Source organism: Dicentrarchus labrax, unplaced genomic scaffold (genome assembly GCF_905237075.1).
Source record: "Dicentrarchus labrax unplaced genomic scaffold, dlabrax2021, whole genome shotgun sequence".
NCBI lineage: Eukaryota > Metazoa > Chordata > Actinopteri > Moronidae > Dicentrarchus > Dicentrarchus labrax.
The window spans coordinates 13,963,326-13,979,712 of NW_026136714.1; the positions used below are offsets into that span (position 1 = coordinate 13,963,326).

General features: G+C 38.8%; 1 protein-coding gene across 1 annotated transcript; it reads right to left on the reverse strand.

Moving 5' to 3' along the window:
* Nucleotides 1-1,097: 1,097 nt before the first annotated feature.
* On the reverse strand, nucleotides 1,098-14,465 carry cep78 (centrosomal protein 78). The gene is made up of 16 exons (XM_051423201.1): nucleotides 14,323-14,465; nucleotides 12,995-13,263; nucleotides 12,739-12,914; nucleotides 12,325-12,397; nucleotides 12,107-12,210; nucleotides 11,846-12,020; nucleotides 11,611-11,724; nucleotides 11,223-11,287; nucleotides 11,008-11,098; nucleotides 9,345-9,462; nucleotides 9,035-9,077; nucleotides 8,681-8,830; nucleotides 8,416-8,493; nucleotides 7,742-7,923; nucleotides 4,792-4,954; nucleotides 1,098-2,313 (listed from the first exon to the last, which is right to left on the reverse strand). The coding sequence occupies exons 2-16, from the start codon at nucleotides 13,254-13,256 to the stop codon at nucleotides 1,726-1,728; spliced, it is 2,382 nt and encodes a 793-aa protein (XP_051279161.1). The 5' UTR covers nucleotides 13,257-13,263; nucleotides 14,323-14,465; the 3' UTR covers nucleotides 1,098-1,725.
* Between the last annotated feature and the right edge of the window lie 1,922 nt (nucleotides 14,466-16,387).

Below are 16,387 nucleotides of genomic sequence, written 5' to 3' on the forward strand. Positions count from 1 at the left end.
GCTTCCTGTGGCTTTGAAAAAAAACAAACCCTGACCCCTGCACCAAACCAGGCAATGCCGTAGTAGTAATAGTGAATGGAGCAACAGTGTGTTTGATTATGAATTCAATGTTTCATTTGTAAGTGGCCGAAAGTGCTATTTTTTCCCCCAAAAGTTACCCAGTGACCCACGTTGCTATAGCAACTGTGTATCAACTGTGAAACCGTTTTATATCATGACCTGTCACAGATGGCTGTCACACATTGTCCCTGGACAACACAGTATATCAAGTGCACATACAAAAGCTAAGAAACTGTTCCCGCTTCTTAAGTAATTCTTGTTCTTTCCTGTTTCACTTTACTTTCCACAGCACGTTACTGGCATTTGTACATAAACTACACATAAACTGAAGCGAATCAAAAGAAAGTGACAAATGGAAGCATTTACACCGAAAACTATCTTTGTACAACAAATAAATAAGATCTCTACATCGGTCTCTAAAGTATTGCTCAAAACAGGTGGAAAAAGTACCACAAGACATCTGGGAGTACCACAGATTAGGTAACACTGAGAAATGGAACTCTCTATGCACTCCTTGTCACCGCTGCAAAAAGAGCTGCACTTTTGGCTTTTACTGGTGTTTGGTGCTCACTTGTAACAGAAAACACGCATACGCCCACAGAACACTCTGTCCTACTCTAACCCACAAAAATCATACTCTGGTCTCACTGCTTTGTCTCTCAGGACACAGCACCAACCATAAGAGACTGTAAACAACTCAAATGTAGTTAACAGATTTTGGTCCTGCTAAGAGAGTTTAGATGCTCTACTAAAGCTTATAGTTTCTGCAGAAAAGCTGTAGACACAGATCCAAAAGGTTTTCTGGCATCATTTCACCCACTGACAGGGTGCATCGACACAGGGAACATTCTAGCAACACTAGCAGCTCTGACCATATAAATAAACCACCGTCTTTCCTTTCAGGGTTTGTGTCACAGCATATTGATTTTATTAGGAAGTAAGCACTTAACTCTTGCACTGCCATGATTTAAACATTTCTGACTTTGGAGTGGCAGCAGACAGCTTTTTGCATTTAGAGGCTCAGAAACACAACTTGCTGCTAATTGCTTACATGTTTATTCAAAACATACAGATACATACATTTTGAAGATCTTAACAAGAACAATGGATACAATTCTACATCATAAACATATAAAACGTATAAATATACTAAAGCAACTAAAGCTCCCCTTCAATTTACCTCAAAGGTTTGGTGCATTCTCACATGAAACAAGATCACATATGGAGGAACTTGATCTCTGGATTTTAATTTAAACTTGATTGAGGGGGAATTAGCTTGGAAACCCAAATACCTATTATCAAATTTACTGGATTAAACTGTTATACTGTACATGCCCTAGAGTGCGAAACGTGTCTGCAAAAAAAAGGTTAAAATGTAAATACAAAAATATACATTACATTGCATTTTTTGACACATTTCTCTTAGTCAGGTTAGAGAAACAACTCTACCTCTGCTTTGACTTAAATGCAACAAAATATTGACTGACTTCTCCATCACTCCCTAAAATGAATTACCTGAGAGTGAAGAATTCTGGTCTCAAATCTAGAATCCAAAAAGATTTATAAAATCTGCAGTCTTAAGAAGTAACAAAAAGCACTTTAATGAGAAGGCACTAAGAACAGACACCTAGAGACAGAGCTGTTTATATTACTCTGGTCAGCCAGTCAGAAGGATTCATTATCTGACTGCCCTGCTAGACCACCTAAAGACCTGACCTGCTCCAGAGTCTCCCTCCCAAGATAGTCTGACCCTTCTGATCCTGACTGACCTACTGTCACTAGCCTTCCCTTTCCCCTGTTCCTTGACCCTACTGATCCCACAGACTCTGCCTTTTCACTTATGAAGTCACTAACACTCGACCTTTTGGACAATCCACCATGAGACCCGTTGCTATGGGAAGCATGACTGTGAGCACAGCTGTTATTGAAGCTGTATCCATGGGAACCATTGCTTCTGTGAGAGTTGCTGTTGCTCTTGAGGTGGCTTGGTTGAGTCTGAAAAGTTTTACCAAAGTAAACCATATCAAAGGATTTTTGGCTATGGAAACTGTGCTCAGAACCTGAGTCATGCTGGGTATCAGGCTTTGAATATTTATCTGGTTCCAGTTCTCCACCTACACCGCGGTCACCTGCAGGTCCAGAGGGCTGATCGAAGGTCACATCTAGCGGCCTGTCATCCCTGACAGAGGATGGTGATCTGGAAGTGGTGGTGTCAGCTGGTCTACCAGGGGCAGCAGGCAGGATGCGGGTTTCCTGAAGACAGAAATTGGTAAATAAGTTATTAATAGGATACACCTTATGATTTTAGTGCTACTACCAAAGACAGAGAGGCACTTAGGAATTATAACAAATCAAGAGGTAATATAGGCAATATTCCTTATAGTATTATTTGTGTAACCCGGGTTCTCTGAGTAGCATAAGCAACTTGTGATGGGATAGGCCCCCTCACAGAGTGCAATGAAAGACACAGTAGTGGTGTCAACAATATTAATATTTAAACTTGACATAGAGCTGGTATACAATAGTTCAACTTAAACCTAATTTCCACTTGATGTGGTTTAGCACTGTTACAGCTCAGATATATGATGGAAATATTTAGTGTTCATACAAGTTAGTGGTGCTGTTAAACAATTTATCCTTCAAGCAAAATGTAATTTGCTTGTGGTTTATGGACTACTCCAAGCTACAGACTGAAAAAAGATAATTGTTGAATCAACTTCAATTCGTGTCAAACAAATGAATTCATTTTTATTTATTTTTTTATCAATTTCAAAGCAACTGTGTTAAACTAACTTGTTAACTTTATTTGAAACGTGTATTATTAATTTATTTTTGTTAAGTTTTTTAAATATTTACATTGGTCCAACAATTATTCTTTTTCAATTCAATTCAATTTTATTTGTATAGTGCCAGTTCACAACAGAAGATCTCAGGACACTTTTCAAATAGAGCAGGTCTAGACCAAACTCTTTATAACATTATTTACAGAGACCCAACAGTACCACCATGAGCAAGCACTTGGCGACAAGGGCAAGGAAAAACTGCCCGTTAAAAGGCAGAAACCTAGGACAGATCCTTCGGCTCTAGGTGGGTGGTTGTCTGCCTCAACCAGTTGGGGTGAGAGAGAGAGAGAGAGAGAGAGAGAGAGAGAGAGAGAGAGAGAGAGACACAGAGAGAGAGACACAGAGAGAGAGAGAGAGAGAGAGAGAGACACAGACAGACAGACGCACAGTAACAACAGTATTGGTAATGGCAATCTAGCAGGACCATGGCAGGAGTCTCCACCAGGATCGATAAGAACCTGCGAGACGAGAAAGCACAAGAACTCCTAGGAAGAAGTGAAGTTAGTAACATGCATTAATGGGACATGAATGAGTGCAGAAAGAGAGAGGAAGAGTGGAGCTCAGTGCACCATGGGAAATCCCCCGATAGTCTAGGCCTATAGCAGCAAAACTAAGGGATGGTTCAGGACTCACCTGATCCAGCCCTAACTATAAGCTTTATCAAAGAGGAATGTCTTAAGCCTACTCTTGAATGTGGAGAGGGTGTCTGCCTCCAGAACCACAACTGGAAGCTGATTCCACAGGAGAGGAGCTTGGTAACTGAAGGCTCTGGCTCCTATTCTACTTTTAGAGACTATAGGAACCACAAGTAGCCCAGCATTCAGAGAACGTAGTGTTCTAGAGGGGTAATACGGTACTATGAGCTCTTTAAGATATGAAGGGGCTTGACCATGAGGAGCTTTATAGGTGAGGAGGAGGATTTTAAATTCTATTCTACATTTTACAGGGAGCCAATGCAGAGAAGCTAGTACAGGAGAGATGTGTTCTCTTTTTCTAGTTCCTGTCAGTAGTCGTGCTGCAGCGTTTTAAATTTATTGGAGCGTTTTAATGGACTTATTGGGGCAACCTGATAATAAAGAGTTGCAGTAATCCAGCCTAGAAGTAACAAATGCATGGATTAGTTTTTCTGCATCTGTCTGTGATAGGATGTGTCTAAGTTTTGTAATATTACGTAAATGAAAGAAGGCAGTCCTAGAGGTCTGCTTCATGTGGAAATTCAATGACAAATCCTGATCAAAGATAACTCCAAGATTCCTGACAGTGGTGCTAGAGGCCAAGGTAACGCCATCTAGAGTAACTATATCTTTAGACAGTAAGTCTCTAAGATTTTTGGGGCCAAGAACAAGAGCTTCGTTTTTTTCTGAGTTTAACATCAGAAAATTGCAGCTCATCCAGGATTTTATGTCCTTAAGACATGTTTGTAATTTAGATAATTGATTAATTTCATCGGGCTTGATCGATAGATATAACTGCGTATCATCTGTATAACTGTGAAAGTTAATGGAGTGATTCCTAATAATGTTGCCTAAAGGGAGCATATTTAAAGTAAATAGTATTGGTCCAAGTACAGAACCTTGTGGAACTACATGACTAACTGTAGTATTTATTGAAGATTCATCGTTAACATGTACAAACTGCGAACGATCTGATAAATATGACTTAAACCAGCTTAGTGCGGTTCCTTTAATGCCAATTTGATGCTCAAGTCTCTGTAAAAGAATATCATGGTCAATGGTGTCAAATGCAGCACTAAGATCTAATAATACAAGTACAGAGACAAGTCCATTGTCTGAAGCAATCAAAAGGTCATTATTAACTTTAACCAGAGCTGTAGTGCATGCAGACATAAAATGAAAGATATAACATAACATTCTTTTCATACACTTACCAAATAGGAAGCATTCGCCATTGCCTGAACATCCTGATACTGCCCTTTGGCCAGCAATGCTGCAATACCCAAATTTGGTCCTATTGTGGAGGAGAGCTGAGGTTTTCCCGGAGGCTGGAAATCTGACTTGTCAATTCCAGCCATTGAAGCTAGTTGACCTAGGCTATAAAAGAAAAGAAAGCAAAGCTCAAGAGTTGGCACATTTCATTTATGCACTACTGAACTGTACAGAAATAATCTGAGATATTAAACTGGTAAACGCCACTGATATGACACATGCATAATATTAATTACCTAAAACATTTTATTGGAATTTAATTGGTACTGAATAAATGGCAACTATAGCAAAGAGCATCAGTTTGTGGCAGCATAGTAAGACCTTGCCCATGTTTACAATACTAGGTGGTCCCCACCTAATGACTACACCTTATGGCCCTGGTTTCACAACAACTCAGCATCCTTCATTGTCCTTGAGTATGAATCAAGATAAACAATCAAAGAAATAAATAATAAAGAAAGTAGATAAGGATCTTTTTATTTATGGCAAATACATATTGGTCACAGTGAAACTCAACACCTCCTCTCAGAATGAAACTCTCTTTTGACCTGGGCATTACAAGATGTCCAAATACTGGAAGCCAACAGGACCAAAACAAAGAGATAAGAGTTTTTAAAGAGCATCTCAGAACGAAACTAAATCTAACACCACATCAATGGTGAAAAGTCAATGTACAAAAAAAGAGTATGGACCCAGTAGGATGTTTTTGGCTTGCTCATACTGTAATGTTCTAGTATAAAGCAATATTTTACTGATATAAGGATTTTCTATTGTGTGTACCCCATCCTTTAACATGTTTTCAATATGTAGCCAAAATAAGGTAACAATGGAGAGACAAGTAAGTGCTGCAGACTGCAAGGATACTGGTTTGACCCTTCCCACTGGGTAAAAGGGTAAATTTGTGGTCAACATGAGGAACGAATGAGTCAAAAAGTGACACCTTAAGCACCGAAAGAAGAACTGTCAGTGTGTCAATGCAGAAACCCAGCAAATGGAGATATATACTGATACAATGTAAATTCTGGGAACAACGATGGCAGCATAGTAAGACCTAGCCCATGTTTAAGGACAATATTAGGTGGTCCCTACCTAATGACTACACCTTATGGCCCTGGTTTCACTACAACTCAGCATCCTTTATTGTCCTTGAGTATGAATCAAGATAAACAATCAAAGAAATAAATAATAAAGAAAGTAGATAAGGATCTTTTTATTTATGGCAAATACATATTGGTCACAGTGAAACTAAACACCTCCTCTCAGAATGAAACTCTCTTTTGACCTGGGCATTAAAAGATGTCCAAATACTGGAAGCCAACAGGACCAAAACAAAGAGATAAGAGTTTTTAAAGAGCATCTCAGAACGAAACTAAATCTAACACCACATCAATGGTGAAAAGTCAATGTACAAAAAAAGAGTATGGACCCAGTAGGATGTTTTTGGCTTGCTCATACTGTAATGTTCTAGTATAAAGCAATATTTTACTGATATAAGGATTTTCTATTGTGTGTACCCCATCCTTTAACATGTTTTGAATATGTAGCCAAAATAAGGTAACAATGGAGAGACAAGTAAGTGCTGCAGACTGCAAGGATACTGGTTTGACCCTTCCCACTGGGTAAAAGGGTAAATTTGTGGTCAACATGAGGAATGAATGAGTAAAAAAGTGACACCTTAAGCACCTAAAGAAGAACTGTCGGTGTGTCAATGCAGAAACCCAGCAAATGGAGCTATATACTGATACAATGTAAATTCTGGGAACAACGATGGCAGCATAGTAAGACCTAGCCCATGTTTAAGGACAATATTAGGTGGTCCCTACCTAATGACTACACCTTATGGCCCTGGTTTCACAATAACTCAACATCCTTTAATTGCCCTTGAGTGTGAATCAAGATAAACAATCAAAGAAATAAATTTAAAAAAAGTAGAACGAAACAGAATCTAACACCACATTAATAGTGAATAGTCAATGTACAAAAAGAGAACAGACTTCTGATCATCATGTAGTCCAGTAAGATGGACATCAACTACACAATTGTATCCTATGTATCCATAATTAAAAAGAGTTATAGAGATCGTTTGAGATGCTTGAAGCCAGGTTTTTCCACAAGGGCAGACAGCAAAACAAACTCACAGCAATAAAGCCTTGACTGACACTGCTGACTTAGAAAAGCAGCAGACACAGAGGAGAGGGAAAAAAAAGCAATTTTAAGATGTTTGTCAACTCTCATTTGTCAATTACTTCTGCTTAGTCTGATTTTGTGCTGGGCAGGTAATGCATACTTCGCTTGTCTGAACCGGTTTGTTTGGGTTCCAGTTTGGGGCGAGCTGTTGGGAGTCAACCATACAATTCCTGTACTACCTCGTAAAATATATAAATTGCTACTTCTTTATGCAGAAAAATCACATGATTGTAAGTGCACTGCATTAAGTGTCTTACAGCAATTTTTGACTGTTGGTCGACAAATTAAACAACTTTAGCGGATCACTTTGGGCTTTAGTGACTTGGGAACATTTAATTGGAAAAATAAAACAAAGATTGATTGATAACAAATAACAATTGTGGTCCTAAAAGAAACACACTGAAAAACAATTGGATAAAGAAAAATATAACAAGGGGAAACATTAATAGTTAAATTAAATGAAAATAACTTTCTGTTGGGATTCAGAGTGAAACTTGACCAAGAGGGTGCAACAGATTCCCAGGTGGAAAAAACAATTATGACTCATAGGATGGCAAAAAAAAAATGAACTAGTGACACATTATGAAACTGAAAATACGATAATTATATGAGCACATATTTTTAAACCACCTAAAACCAGAACCAAATTGGCACAACCCAAGTCAAAAGAGAAATGTTGTACTGGCCACTTTGAGGAATACCCACCCAGCATCCTTGAGGAGATCCAAGAAAGCATGGAACTTGGTAAATGAGTTCTCGATGCTTTCAAGGACTGCCTCATCTTCAAGAGCACTGAAAGCAGGGGCTGCGGATGCAGATCCAGTGGCTGCAAGTGCCTCTGACAGGGAGTGGTTGGCGTTCCGAAGACGGGCATTCTCCAGCTCATACTGAATAGAAATAACAAAAACACTGAATAAGCCAGTGTCTTGTTCATTTACAAAACAACATAATACATACTACAGTACTGTAACTTTTATCCATTACATCCAAGTGTTTCAAAAGCCTGACGGTCAGTTGACATTGACTCATTACGAAACTTACCTACCATAAAAGGAGCTTTCTCCTTATTTCAGACTGAACAATAAACACTTCATCTGAAGTTATAAGCTCTGTAATTATCCAAAACTCACTTAAATGTGGCTGACCGATCCTATAGATCAAACTATATAATGTTAGTCTGGAATAAAGACGTTTCTGTGTCATAACATAAAGTTTGGCACTGACGTCCTCAAGCTTCACATCCAGAGTGAATTCCTTAGCTTATTCAAAAAAAATGCAAACTGCTGTTGCATTGAAAGAATGCAGAGGAAAACAAAAGAAACACAAATAACAGAAAAAAAATATCACATGTACCTAAGTATTTTTGAGAACATCATTACCTCCATGAGTCTTGATTCAGCTTTCAGTCTGGCTCTGCGCTCCTCACCCAGCCTCAGACGACACTCTTTGAGCTCCATCTGCAGGGCATCCATAGGTACGTACACAAGTACACACACGTACACACACGTTCACACACACACACACACACACACACACACACAACAGCACACTTATCATGCTTGAAAGTAATCTGATTAAGTCCAAAAAACTTTGATATGTCTGCAAAAAAAGTTCCAGTTTATGAACTAAGCTGATGTTACTAACCTGCAGATGTTCAACCTGGCGGCCAGTGATCCTTTCCTGGAGACTAAGAGAAGATGGTCTTTGCTCCACTTCCACCACCACCTTTTCCTCTTCCTCATCCTCCTCTCCCTCTGAATCTGACTCCACGGTTACCTTTACAGTAGCTGCACCCTAATGAAACCATGTATTTTAAAAAACACAAATCTTTTTAAATCCCTTTTGGCACCATTTGACAGTTCTGATGCATTTTCTACAACAGAAAGTCTCATAAAAGGAAACTGAAGATTTGAAATGAATCCAATTCATACTTGGCTGAAACAACGCTGCAACCTGTCCATAAACAAAAGAAGAAGAAGAAGAAGAAAGAACACTCACCTGAAAGCTCTGATCTATAACAGTGACTCCAGGAGGCATACCTCTGTAACAAAGACAACCAACACAATATTAGTTTTCGATTCACTGAGCGCCATCACATCGATACCTGACGTGTGCTTTGTAAATTTTACAGGTTGAGGAGACATGTTCCATAAATGTAGCCAAAAACTGAAGACCAAAATTTCCATTCACTTTCAAACCAGACACCAAAAAACACAAACTAGATTTTCTTATCTGATAATAATAAATGAAATACAACGGGTTTTTTTTTTTAAGCTAAAAGGAAATTGGTTTACCAACATCTTCTCACCTCTGGCGTTCAGCCCGTGCAGCAGCACGCCAAGGCACATAATGGGAGCGGGAATAGGGCTTCTGTGTCTGAGCAACACCTGAACTCCGGCCTCCAGCAGATGCTCCTTTACGAGGGGCTGCACCAGAAAAAGAGCCAAGTAAACAACTGGAAATTCATTAACGGAGAGCAAGGTTTTTTCTGAAAGCACTGGCAATTGGACATGAATGAAAAGGCCCCCGTAGAGTATTTTATTTGGTGGTGAGTGATCCTCACATCCTGCTTCTGTGGTATGTGTAGTCATTCCTTAAAACCAGGACACAGAATGGCTTACTGTGAGTTAATTAATGCATGAATTACTGGTAATAAGGGAGTGATATAGCCTGCGGATCCACGATTTATATCTAAAAAAGCAGGTTCTAAACATCACAAGCATAAGAGAATAAAGTCCAGCTGAAAATAATGTTAGTTACTGTATTAGTTATGAGACAGCATTGCACTCTTCATCTTTTGCTTTTGATTACGATTGGGTACCCAAACCAAAACTACTTAAAAGTAGGGATGTCCCGAGCACGATATTTTGTTGCAGATTCGGACTGCCGATCATCTCAAACTTTCTCAATACAAAGTTTTCCCCAATAACACATTTAAAATTGATTCTGAAAAATGCAGCTTTATACAAGTAACGTTAACTTCATTAATCTGAACCTTTTTTTAAGACCAAAAGCATATTTAAGACATTTAAAGGTCTAAAATTCTGATTATTGGATTTTAGACTTTTTAAGAGCCCACGGACATCATGGATATAGTTTTACTGTTTAAAAACTAGATCGCAGTTTAACTTCAACAATTCTGGATTGTGTGCTTTGGACTAATTCTACATTTACAAAGAGGCACTGGCATGCGAGGAAATTAATACACACTTCATTTTAGGGGTGAAGTGCTCCTTCAGGTTAGTTAGCATGCAGCAACGGCAGCAAATCAGCTGGGAATTGACTCGTTTGTTTGCGTCATGGATTGTTTTTTCTGTGATCGGTGACTAGAAAGCATTAATCCTGATCTCCCAATTATTTTTACTGAATATTGGCCAATGACAATCGGTGGCTGATTGATCTGGGCATCCCTATTTAAAAGTGTTGACTTTGTTGTCAGGTGAGAATCTATACTATTTTATCATATAAATAAAACATATAGTTGTTGCTAAAAACATTTTCAATATTCTAATACAAAGAAATCTAAACCATATAAACACTTGAAAATGATTTTCAAGTTTCTTTTTGCAACAAAGGGAGAACAGGATGGAAATGAATTCAGTTCTTACCAGTTCTTGAGATGACTTAAAAGCCATAAGGTAAGAATTCAGAAAAAGACAATATGAGTATGAGATAATAGATCATATCTCAAACAGATTGAAAGAGATCCAACACTGAATATAGTGTCAATCATGTTTAAACGTCCAAAACTATGTCTAAACCAAATTGGCAGTTTAGGAGTCTGAAAATCTGCTTTAAGTCTGTCTTTTTTAGTCTTTTTAGAGACAAAACTCAATGTTAATAAAAGAGAAAAGATCTTTTTCTGTGTGTTGTGTGCTCACTACCACAATACAATGACCTTAACTGAATTCACAGACAGGTACATATGTTTAATTTAGCATTGTGAGAAAAATTATAAAATGTACACAAACCTATCCTAAATGTAGCTTTTCCTCTGACTGCTCGCCTCTTTGGATCAGTGACTCTCTGTGGCTCTGTGGCTGCAGGCTTGATCCAGCAGTACTGCAATACAACATAAGGAAGACATGGAGCAAAGATTTGTAACAAATATGAAGCATGCATGCCAATACACCATTCATTAAATGATTTATTCTTTGAATGATGAAAATTTGCTCCAGACACTCACCTCTGGTGACTGTCCATCAGCATTCATTAGCACTTTCTCTATTATAGTTTTAATAAGGACCTTGTCTGTTAAGAAAAAAAAACATTCAGCAAGGAATTTTTCCCCCAGACTTCTATGGTTTTGCTTTCAGGGATGTTTCTGAACCATTACAGTATCAAAGTAATTGTAGTATTATATGGCCATATAGCATTTTTCTGTTATGAAACACACATACTGTAAACATGGTTAGAATTAGTATGCTATACAAACATCTAAATGAAACTCTAACAATGCGCTAGCTGCACCTAGAAGCTGCAAAGTTAATTACATCCCCAATACAAAAGTGATGTGTGGAACAAACAACATACCAATAATTTATGTTATGACCTTGGTTAAGGTAACTTCTTACCAACTAAAGGGTTACTACGAATATCCAGTACACAAAGAGCAGAATTAGTTTTCAAAGCTTCCAGCAAACGACGAGCTCCTTCACTGGACAGACCACACCTCTGTAGATCCACAGCTGTTCAACAAGTCACAAAACAGACACAGAAAACTTGAGAAAATCCCTACTAAAAAGAAAACAGCAATAATAAAACAAAGTCTTCTCTTTGTATTGCACTCAAACCCACACACCTACTAACCTTTAACCCAGAGGTCCTCAGCCAGTTCGTGTGCAAGTGCAGCAGCACCTCTGTCCCCAATCAAAGTGTTAGAGTTAAGGGTGATGCGGCGGAGACCTCCCATTCCCTCAAACTGTGGTTGTCGATACCTCAGAGACTCTGCCCATGCGGTACCATGCCTCTGCATTCCCTGATGCTGAGAATTTTTTTTATTTGAAACAAATCTGTATTTTTTTTATATAATTTATCATTTTTGAAATTCTTAAAAATTACATATTAAACCTTGATGATGTTGGCCATATGCTCTGCCCCTTTCCAAGTGAGATTGCTTCCTGTAAAATCTACCGTCCTGATTCTGGTAGAATACTTTACACTTTGGCAAATTACTGAAACATATAAAAATGGCAGTTACGAGGACAACACGCTCACATACATTACAATCTTGTGAAGGTTTTCTGAACAATAAAAGGAAATAAAACTGTGAATGTACAAGTACATACCCTCTAAACCCTCATCTGCAATTGGACAGTTTGCCAGAGAAAGGTTTTCCAAGGAAACACTTTTTGCTAAACCCTGGAATAGATACATATGGCTCATTATCTTTAATTAGTTTTTTTTTAAAATCAAGTTTCACTCTTAAACACTCACAAGCAGCTGTTTGAAATAATATTCAGGTGTAATTTCTCACACACCCAATAGTTATATTTAATGCTCAGTACCCCTGTAGTTAACAGTTACAGGCTTATTTCTTAACACTCACAGCTCAGAAATTGATTCTGACAGTAGAGAGCGAAGGGAAAAGTGGGGAGTAAATACAAATGAGCTTCTGATTCTGTGCCAGTTTCTCTAAATAAGTTAAAAGAGTTAAAAATACACTGTTTACACTGCAAATCATATTCCTGGTTTGTTTTTACCTTTGTCAAGGTGATGAGGTCCCTCTCTCTCAGTGGAAGTCCATTAAGCTGCAGAGTCTTTAGGTTAGGAGAGACAGTCAGACACTCTCTCAGGGCCTTGCACAACTTGAATGTCATGTCTTTAGAGCGAATGGCTGGGATCTTCTTCCTGAAGCTTGACCTATAGTATCTTCTATCTGAAATTGGTGGTGATATGATTAATGCTTTTATGCAAAGTTGAACATTCAAGTTTCTAATTCTAATTATCCAGCCTTACCTGCATCTCCAGAAGCCAGACTAGCTTGGTATGTGCTACTTATTGCAATGTGGTGCAGGTGTTTGTTGATGCAGATAGAGTTGAGAATGGGTGGCCAGTCCGTCAGTTTGACCCTGTCTCCATTGAAGTCCAGCATCCCTTTGTCAAGGTTCATCTTAACAGCTGGGAGAGGGACTGATTCCTGCCGGGCACAGGCAAATTCATAGTATGCCATAAAGTCCTGGGCACCCCGCTGCCGAATGTGAGCACTGTCTTGAACCATCTTTGACCTAGGAACAAAAGTATTTTTAAAAAGTCACTAGGCAAACGTTTCACTAGTCAGAGTAATACAAAGTTAATAGGGCCAAGAGATCTTATCCACTCCTCGGGCACTGATGGAAAAACTGTGAATCACCAAAAAAGGTTTATCTCCATCAGTTTGTTTTTGTATATTAAATGGCTGGCTCAATCCAATTCTTGATTTCTGCTATTTGAAACATGTATTTGCATCTAAGGTCAATGTCCTTAGACAATATTACTTAAAGGATAACTTCACAATTTTTCAAGTCAGTTTGCCGCACTAATTTCTCCTGATTTATCTAATTCAGTCTGCTAAAGCATCATATTAACTTCAGCTACATTTTTAATACATCTTTGCACACATCGAGGAGTGTGGATTTTTTTTACCCCTATTATTTAAATTTTTCACATTTGGAAGGAGTCTCTTAAGGGCCAGTACGAACAGGTGGAATCATTACAGAGAAAAAGTGTTTCAATAATCTGCGTATTGTTTTAAGACCAATTAATTAATTGCAATATTTTGGCCCATTCTGAAAAGGTTACATGAAGGTCTGAGGATCAAACATCATAAATAAAATGATTACAAGTGATCCACAGTCTGCAACTGAGGTTGTTTTACAGTAAGAGTTGTGATCATACGCAAATGTCTATAAGTGGTGTGCAAAACTACGTGTAACTAAAGAGTAATTGTGACCTGTTAGGGTATACTGCCACTTCCAAAGGTTTTTCAGGTTATATTGTGATACCAGGTAACAAATATAGTGACCTAGATGTCAGTGTAACACCTCAGCGTCAACACTGAACCTATAAGTTAGAAAATAAGCTGTAAAGTACAGTGAACCTGTTGAATCCTACACTATTTGATGGTGTACGGTTGTCAGCGGTAACTGAGCCAGCGGCGTTAGCAAGCTAAGCTCCTAGCAACCATCGGTAGCGAAGGAGAGTAACGTTAGCACGCTGTAACGTTAGCTGCCAAGCCCCTAGGTTAAACGCTGTGGTTTCAAACATTATTAAATACCATTTAACAGAACTGAAACAATTTAATATACCTTCCACATATAAGTGAAGGCTCTACCGTCTTGGCACTGTTCTCTCGGCTTTCTTTGACAACTCCTCTGACAACTCCTGCGGTCTGTTATTGTTGACGGTGTGGACGACCGCTCAAAAGTGGCGCTGTAGTGCTATCAAAGCCCCGCCCACTTCTCTTCTTCACTGCGGGCTGTGTGAGTACATCCGGGGACCTGCTGCTGCCCCCTATCGAACCACTGCACCCCCTGATCGATGGCTCTCTGCGTTTAACATGCACAGAGATTTATTTACGTATAACAAGAAAGTGTAACATTGATTTTAATATCCTAGATTAATTCAGTACAGGCATTAGTTAGAATTAATTTAATGGAGATACTATATAGAGTTACATTAAGAAAGATCCCAGAAAGTCCACATACTGAGTACCAGCTATTGATATCTGAATTAGAAATACTTTATTGGTCCCCGGGTGGAAATTTGTTAGTTACACGACATTAAGAAGAGAAATAATAATTATATTACAATATGTAGCAATATATCTAGACATAATAATAGAAATAGAGATGTATATATATCGGTATATAGGTATATTCATAAAACTATATTAACCCTAATTATTGGGGCAAGTTGACTCATATTATCGTTATCAACTTTTTTTAACTTGGTGATATGGTATTATTATTCTACAATCATCAATATTTATGTCATGTATGTACTACATACACTACAGTACTAGGACATACAATTCCTTCCACAATATGTGACTTAAAGTATTTTAATGTATATATACTGTTTTGCTTTTGAATTTAATTTCTTTAGTTTATTATTAAATTAAATTAATTTCTTTAGTTTATTATTAAATTAAATTAATTTCATGTATTATTCAATTTAATTTCTTTCACGTATTATTCAATTTAATTTCTTTCATTTGAAATAGAATTTCCACCCAGGGGATAATATCAGAATCAGAATCAGAATTTTGTTTATTGCCAAGTAGGTTTTTACGCCTACGAGGAATGTGACCTGGTGCAGTTGGTGCATAAAATATACACATATACAAATACAAATATACAATTATTCAAATCACACAAAAATCACACAGAAAAATAAAGTACTTTCAAAAAATAAATAGATAAAGATAAGAAGAGAAAGACAAAAGCTGTGCAGAAGAACGTGGGTGCATTAATGCATACTTTATATACAGGCTTGGTATAAGAGTCAATGACAGTGGGTAATCCGGGCCTTGTTAAGGAGGCTATAGCTGCAGACGGGAAGAAACTGCTTTTATGGCAAGACGTTTAAGTCCTGATGGACCGCAGCCTCCTGCCAGAGGGAAGTATCTCAAAGAGATTGTGACCGGGGTGGGAGGAGTCAGCCACAATCTTACCTGCACGCTTCCTGGTCCTAGAGGCGTACAGGTCCTGGAGGGATGGCAGATTGCAGCCTATCACCTTCTTAGCTGATCGAATGATACGCTGCAGTCTGCCCTTGTCCTTGGCAGTGGCCGGATAAGGTGAGGATGGACTCGATGATGGTGGTCTAGAAGTGCACCATCATCGTCTTTGGCAGGTTGAACTTCTTCAGCTGCCGCAGGAAGTACATCCTCTGCTGGGCTTTCTTGGTGAGGGAGTTGATGTTCAGCTTCCACTTGAGGTCCTGGGTGATAATGGTACCCAGAAAGCAGAAGGACTCCACAGAGTCAACTGGGGAGTCACACAGGATGATGGGGGGCGGGTGGGGCTGGGTTCTTCCTAAAGTCCACAACCATCTCCACTGTTTTTAGAGCGTTTAGCTCCAGGTTGTTCTGGCGGCACCAGGTCACCAGATGGTCAATCTCCCATCTGTAGGCAGACTCATCTCCACCAGAGATGAGCCCAATGAGGGAGGTGGCATCCGCAAACGTCAGGAGCCTGACGGACTGGTGACTGGAGGTGCAGCTGTGAGTATACAGGGAGAAGAGCAGAGGAGAAAGAACGCAGCCCTGAGGGGATCCGGTGCTGATGGTCTGGGAGTCAGAGAGATTTTTCCCCAGCTTCACATGCTGTTTCCTGTCAGACAGGAAGTCTGCAGGTGGAGTCAGGCACA